Raw genomic sequence first — 7,791 nt, forward strand, 5'->3', positions numbered from 1 at the left:
GCTGCATATGAAAACAGCTGCTACAAACATTGAAAAGGATGTGGTGTCTACGGCAACAACCTCCATTGCAAATCGTTTCAACCAACCAGCACAAGAGGGTTCAGGCCTGGTTTATGTGGGTAAAAGCCCATCAAAACGAAAAAGGCGAGCTTCGCACAGACGGGGGCCTCCGAAGCTGCATAAAAAACGAAGATCAACAACTAGAGCCCCTCAGAAGAGAAAACGCACGTCAAAGAACAGATGGGGCAAGCAAAATAAAAGCAAACCAAGCATCAATATTTTCTAAAAGATGGCCTTTATCCATTGTGCTTCGGGGGTGTGTGTGAAATCTGAACTAGGCCTGTTAGTCATACCCTTGACACAGACGAGCATCAAAATCAGTCATTTCATGGAAGTTGCGCCCCTAGCAGCCCTATATCCTTTAGTGCCCATAGAGTTTTACATATCGGGCTCAACGGAGACGTACCTGGATCTGAATGACACCTTACTCTACCTATCCTGTAGAATAACAAAAGCGGATGGGACAGCTATCGCAGCTGCTGCTAAGGTCACCACGATTGCCTATCCCGTGGCACCCCTTTTCAATCATGTGGATATTACTCTAGGCGATCGACTGATTACACAGAGTGACAATATGTACGCCTATAGAGCGTACATAGAAAGCATTCTGAACTACAGCAATGACACTTTGGACACACAGCTCACTGCAGGGCTTTTTTATAAGGACACTGCAGGGTCTTTGGAGTCTTATGCTCTAGATGGAAACAATAAGGGGTTTATAAAGAGCGCAGAGTATGCGCGCAGTAGCAGAACTTCTGATTTACTAGGGCATCTACACGCAGATCTGTTTTTCCAGGACAAACTTATGGTGACTGGTGTTGAACTGAAAATTAAACTCTCTCGAAATAAAGACGCCTTCTGTCTTAACAATGATGATGCAGAAGCATACAAGCTGGTAATAGTATCAGCTAGTTTATTCATTAAAAGGGTCAACATGTCACCTACGGTCAGACTCTCTCATGCTGACACTCTACAAGTATCTAACTTTAAATACCCAGTGGAGAGGACATCCTTGAAAATCTTCAGTGTACCAGCGGGCAGTTGGGTCGCCAGTCAAGATAGCTTTTTCCTGGGACCACTACCTAAAATAATCATTATTGATTTTATGAATACCACTGCTTTTTCAGGGGATTACGAGAGCAATCCTTTTAATTTTAAACATTACAGCATTAACAATGCTGCTCTTTTTAAGGATGGGGTTGTCATACCTGCCAAAGTCAACAACCCCAGTTTTGAACACAAAAATACGATTAGGGAGTGTGATGCTGGAAATGCATAGGAGGGACAGGGCCTCCGTATCCTTGTCCTTTACTGTTTTTATCGTGTGTTCGGTCGTGTTTTCCACGCAGGAGTTCATGTGGGACTCCTGGCGGTGCAGCTCTCTTTCTTTTGGTTTGGTGAATGGACCCGTGGGATACCATTATGGCACCCACGGGTAGGGGTACAACCCTGTGCCCCTAGTGTATGTTTTTGGGCACCTGTGGATGGCCCGCAGAGCAGGGTATGAGCTGGTGGCAGCTCCATGCTGAATTTGACAGGTGCACAGAGTATCCTCCATTTTGGGATACCCCGGCCCTGCCATTGGGATCAGTTGATTCCTGATGGAAAACAAGATGGCCCCTGTGGCCTCTTGCTTTCTATTACCCATTACCTTGTTTTCCCAAAGTCCTGGGAAGCCCTGACTCTGTCCCTTCCCCCTGACTGGCTGTTGTGTGGAAATGCCATATATGGTGTTGTTGTGAAGGCCCGGCCAGACTAGCTGGAGACTTCCCGGTGATGTGTCTTGTGGGTACCTCCTGTGGGTGGGACCTGGGTGAATAGTGTGTGTGACGAATATGCATTCTGTGTTGTGGGTGTCTAGTATCTGGTGGTTGACACAATGACTGAGACAACCCTGCCCGAAACCAGTATGGATGTAGCTTGGAGTGTTGAAGGCTCGGTACTTGTCCCAATACACATAACTTGTTGTGAGTGTCTGGAGAGAAGTGAATGGCCTGAATACCTTGTGTGCCTGATTGGCTGCCTGCCTGCATGAATACCGTAGTCGTGATTGGATTCTTGAGTGTGACCCAGCGGAATGAATGGGAGATCAACAGTATACCTCTCACTGCTAGGAATCATGTTCCGAAGCTGAAGTCCACTACGACGAGTAACTGGATTACCTGACGCTTGACCTTGAAGCCCTGCTGGACGAGAAGAATTGCTGTTGCTCTCCTTCACAATCTGAAAGCTGCTGTGCCTCCAAGGACTGACCCAGAGAGGACCTGGTAAGTCACCCTCTTCCCGAGCTACGAGGGACCATCGTGCACAGCTGATCTTTGCCCATGCTCCCTGGTAGACAGACCTTCGAGAGGCTGCCAACCCGATACGGGGACTGCTGCGGAACTCCAAAGAGAAGCACTCGGACTGTTGTCCGCTACTGTCGACGACCGCCGTCGCCGATCGGAGCCGCCGTGCTCCCATTTGTCTAAGAACTTCTATTGATCATCGGAGGCTCTGGTCTGCATCGTCATCCGCTTGTCTCCCGCTGGAGAAGGCCCGACCGTCGACGCGCCGAGGAGTATCCACCGGTGGGTTTCCCGCCACCTAAAGACCACAGAGATGCCGACGACTCCACGCCCTTGCTGGGCCACAGTTCTTCATCATCTCTTTGCGGTCCAGAACTATCGTCACCGAGGTGCCCCGCACGCCTGTTCCTTGCAGGACGCCGACGCTCTGTCATCGACGAGCACCGCTAGGAACGAAGCTGTCACTTCCCTGCCGTAGTTCACCCTGTTCACCGTCGGACGTTCGACCCGTGACTCCCGCCTTAAAGGGAGGGCACTCAAGAAGGGCCGTCGATTCCCCGACACCGAACGCTAAGTTCCCTGACACCGAACGCCAAGTTCCCCGACACCTCTCGATGATCCGTGGCTCCTGCCTGAAAGGGAGGCACTCAAGAAGGATCAGGCGGTGCATCGTCGGAGAAATCTACTCCACCAGGTGCATTAGGGGAGTAAAACCTTAACAGGAAGAAGTAAGACTATTGAACATTTGGACTGGGCTTGTGCTATATATCTTTATTTACAGGTTGCCCAGGTGGGGGGATCTCCACACAGAACTGTGTCTAGGTAACGCGGCCAGCATTCTGCCTATTGTTTCAACCATCTTACGTTACTGCCTATCTCTATTGCTGGTTTACTCGTTATTGAACTGTGTGACATTTTAACCGTACAGTTGATGCACTTTAATGAGATTTGATAACATTAGTGGTACCACTCTAGACGTGTATATATTTATCATTATTGACTTCCAAGTACAAAGTGCGTTATTGTGATCGTGTACATACCTTTGAATATTAATTATATAAAGACTGTGTTTTCAGTAATACAGTGTGTGGACATTCCTTTGTGGGGGTTTGGGGACTACACTGTACTTAAGAACCATCCCGCATCATCTCCTGAGAAGCTAGGCCTTGATTGCTCGTCCATTACTACCGTGATAGAGAATCTTGGCTGGGGTCTGCTGTGCCTCTCCTCTACCATATAGAGAGCGGAAATACAGACACCCCCTACGAGTCTTAACACTGGTGGCAGCGGTGGGATGCTTATGGTTTTAAGAATCAATATATAACCGTGCCACTTACAAAATATACGCACTTTGTTAGATTAAGGTTTGGGTGTGTACAAAATAACTGCATTACTAGCAATGGAGTCTATTGCGAATGGTAAATTGACTCGGATGAGCTTAGAGGCTCTCCAGTGTGCTTGTGAAGCCAGGGAGTTAGACTTTGTGGATAAGTCTAGGGCTGAGCTGATAGCTGCCCTGGTGGACTACCAGACCGATGGTGAAACTCTTGATGAGTGGGGGAATGCAACCAATGAGGACTCTGCCCCTGGGGTTTCTACTGAATCTGTTTCTGGGAATGCCACCATTCCTGCTGCCTCTGTTCCGAACACCAGCAATTCCTTGGAACTTGAGTTATTAAGGATGAAATTGGCCTTTGAATATCACAAGTTGGAAATAGATGCTGAACTTCAGAAAGAGGAGCTGGCGCAGCAAGTTGAACTCAAGAATAGGGATCTTGAACTCAAAGACAAGGACACTGAATGTCAGAGAATCCAGCTAGAGAAAGCTCGAGTGGAGACTTCAGCGAAACCCAGTGAGAGTGTCCGGTCCCCAGCAACTAAATTTATGAAGGATTTGGTTGGTGTGTTTTCGGAGGGTTCTGACATCCTCCAATGGATTGAAGCGTTTGAAATGGCTTGTGCAATTCATGATGTTGACAAAAGAGATTGGGCTAAGTGTTTGCTAAGCAGAGTGCCTCAAACTGGATGTGACTGTATTCTGAAGCTGAGTGTGGAAGAAAGGGGTCAGTATGAGTGTATGAAATCTGCTTTGATTGCCAGGTTTGGCAAGACACCTACCCAATACCTTAAAAGGTTCAGGGATTTTAAGAAAAGAGAGAATGTGTCTTGGGTTGACTGGGTGAGTGCTGCGCACATGAATATGATGGGGTGGATTGATGGTTACAAGGTACAAACTTTTGTTGAATTGTCCCACCTGTTGGTTTTTGAGCACTTTTCTGAAGCCTGTTCACCAGAGCTGCATCAGTATGTTGCTGACCAGAACATTTTGGATCCCTTTAAGCTGGCTAGGTTGGCTGACAAGTGGGTCTCCTACCGGGTGTCCCCTAAGGACTCCAGTGGGAAGGACAAGGACAAAGAAAAGGGGGCCGCTCAGAAAAATGAGGAGTCCCAAAAGCAGTCACAGTCGAATAAACCTAAACCCTCCTCTCCTAAGACCCAAAAATCTAGTGGGGATAAGTCATCTGTGGGTGGGAATAAGAGTAGTGGTCCACCTGCTGAAAAGCAGGCTCCCGGTGGTTCCAGTACCGTACCCCGCACTCCCGGCACTTGTTGGGACTGTGGGGCTCTGGATCACAAAAGGGGTGACTCCAAGTGTAAAGGTAAGGCACTCGGAGTACAGGCTGTCAGCCTGACCTACCCTTACCCCATGTCTGAGGTGGAGGTCACTGTCCTCCCCTCCTCTACCGGAATCACTTTTGATGCTCCCGTAGAGATTTCCTTATTGTCCCTTGGGGCCTGGGACCAGTACGTGGAAGTACTGGCGACCATCCGACAGAACACCCGTAGATTTTTGAGAAATGTCCTCCTGAATGGCCAGCCTTCTACTGGTTTGAGAGACACTGGGGCAAGCATGACAGTGGTGGACAGGACTCTCTCTGCTCAAGCCAGAGGACTATGTAGATGCTCCTCTGAGAACCACCAGGTTAGCTGGTGGGCCTCCCAAATTATCGCCTGTAGCCCGAGTCACACTCGTAATTGGAGACAAGACAGCAAAGCTTCCTGTTCTGGTTCAGGACAACGTCCCTGCTAACATTCTGTTAGGTAACGGTCTAATCGAGTTGGGATAGATCGCGGATGGTCTTCCCATGACTGCGGCTGCGGTCACTAGGTCACAGGTGACACCGGGTCTGGCTGTGAGTCAGGTACCCGAGCCGAAGGCACGGCCTAAGGCACGCCGAAGGAAGAGCAAGAAGGCCACCTCTGTGGAGGGAGCCCCTTCTCTTTCTGCTGTTCCTACAGCACCCATTGGGATCCATGCTCCGGACGTGCTGGGTCCAGTGGTAAACCCCGTCTCAACTCCCGTGGGAGAAGAGCCAGAAGACTCTCCTGTGGGAGAGGTTCTTAACCCGGAGGATCATCCCGATCTTCAATGCTTGTTAGCTGAAGGGGGACTCTCCCGAGCAGACTTCTGCAAAGGACAGAGAGAGTGTCCCTCTCTCGAGGGTCTGAGGAAACCGGCCCTGTCCCAGGCACACGGAGAAGTGCCTAGGACTTTCCGGATTTATTGGGAGGGTGAGCTCCTTGTTAGTGAGCCCACTAAGCCTGAACCTGGTGCCCTCAAGAGGTTGGTGGTCCCCCAGGTTTACAGGCCCTTCCTACTGCAGTTGGTGCATGAGGTGCCCTTGGCTGGTCATCTTGGTACAAAGAAGACTAAGCAGAGGCTCTCTGCCCATTTCTACTGGCCCCGGATGGGAGTAGAAGTGGAGTTCCACTGCAGGACCTGCCCAACTTGTCAGTTGTCTGGCAGGAGTGGAGGCAGTGTCATTGCCCCACTGCAGCCATTGCCAGTGGTTAGCACACCGTTTGAGAGGGTGGGCATCGACATCGTCGGTCCCCTTCACCCTCCCACGTCAGGTGGACATCGGTTCATCCTGGTTTTGGTAGATCATGCCACCAGGTACCCTGAGGCTATACCCCTTCGGACTGTTACGGCCAAGGTGGTTGCCCGGGCTCTCCTGGGCATTTACACCCATGTTGGATTCCCCAAGGAGGTTGTCTCTGACCGAGGATCCAACTTCATGTCTAGTTACATGAAGACCATGTGGAAAGAATGCGGGGTAACCTACAAGTTCTCCACTTCTTACCACCCCCAGACCAATGGTCTGGTTGAGAGATTTAATAAAACTCTCAAGGGGATGCTAGGTGCTTTGGAAGAGCCCCTAAGGAGGAAATGGGATCTCCTCCTGCCATGCCTGCTGTTTGCTTACAGAGAGGTACCTCAAGAGGGTGTTGGTTTCAGCCCCTTTGAGCTACTCTTTGGAGATCCTGTGAGGGGGCCCCTTGCCTTGATCAGAGAAGGTTTGGAAGCCACACCTCCCGGTCCCGCCAAGCAAGTGGGTGACTATGTGTTAGGCCTCAGGCGGAGGATGACACAAATGATGGGTCAAGCAACAGCGAATCTCAAGGCCAGCCAGGAATTGAACAAATACTGGCATGACCTTAAAGCATCGCAAGTGGATTGGACTGCGGGACAGGAGGTCCTCGTGATGGAGCCTACCAAGCCTCGGGCATTGGCAGATAAATTGACTGGACCCTTCCGGATAATCTCCAAGATGGGCGAGGTCAATTATCTGGTTGACATGGGAATCCCCGGGGTCGCCTCTCAGGTATTCCATGTTAATAGGCTCAAGCCTTTCCACAGGCGAGCAGAAGTCTCGTGTCTCTTGCTGGCTTCAGAGCAAGAAGAGGATGAGTGAGCCCCTTCCTGATTTGCTGCATAGCAACCCTCAGGATGGCTCAGTGGAGGGAGTGCAGCTCTCTCCAGATTTGACAACCGAGCAGCAGAGGGCCTGCCGGACTTTGCTCCAGCAGTATGCCTCTCTGTTTTCACTGACGCCAGGCCTTACACCGTGGTGTAAGCACGAGATTGACACTGGTGACAGCGTGCCTGTCAAGAGCAGGAGCTACCGAATGTCAGATACGGTTAAGAACCACATCCAGGCTGAGGTCACCAAGATGTTGGATCTGGGTGTTATTGAACCCTCCACCAGTCCCTGGTCCAGTCCAGTGGTCCTTGTCCCCAAGGCAAGTTCCCAGGCCGGTACCAAGGATTGGAGGTTCTGTGTGGACTACCGAGGAGTCAATGCCATCACCAGAACGGACGTGCACCCATTGCCCAGGGCTGATGAGCTTGTGGACACCATAGGTGCTGGCAAATTTGTGAGCACCTTTGACCTCACCTCAGGCTATTGGCAAATAGCTCTGACGGACCATGCCAAGGAAAAGACGGCATTCTCAACACCCGAGGGACTCTACCAGTTTAAGGTCATGCCTTTTGGGTTGAAGAATGCCCCTGCCACCTTACAGAGATTGGTCAATCACGCTCTCAGTGGGCTGGAAGCCTTTTGTGTGGCTTATTTAGACGACATTGCCGTCTACAGTT

General features: G+C 50.4%; 1 protein-coding gene across 1 annotated transcript; it reads left to right on the plus strand.

Moving 5' to 3' along the window:
* The first annotated feature begins 289 nt into the window (after window positions 1-289).
* Window positions 290-1,339, plus strand: LOC138498402 (uncharacterized protein F54H12.2-like). The gene has a single exon (XM_069622169.1). It carries the CDS (start codon window positions 290-292, stop codon window positions 1,337-1,339), a length of 1,050 nt encoding a protein of 349 aa, XP_069478270.1.
* The last annotated feature ends 6,452 nt before the right edge of the window (window positions 1,340-7,791 follow it).

Source organism: Ambystoma mexicanum, chromosome 5q, assembly GCF_040938575.1.
Source record: "Ambystoma mexicanum isolate Mex_15411 chromosome 5q, UKY_AmexF1_1, whole genome shotgun sequence".
NCBI classification, from domain to species: Eukaryota; Metazoa; Chordata; class Amphibia; order Caudata; family Ambystomatidae; genus Ambystoma; species Ambystoma mexicanum.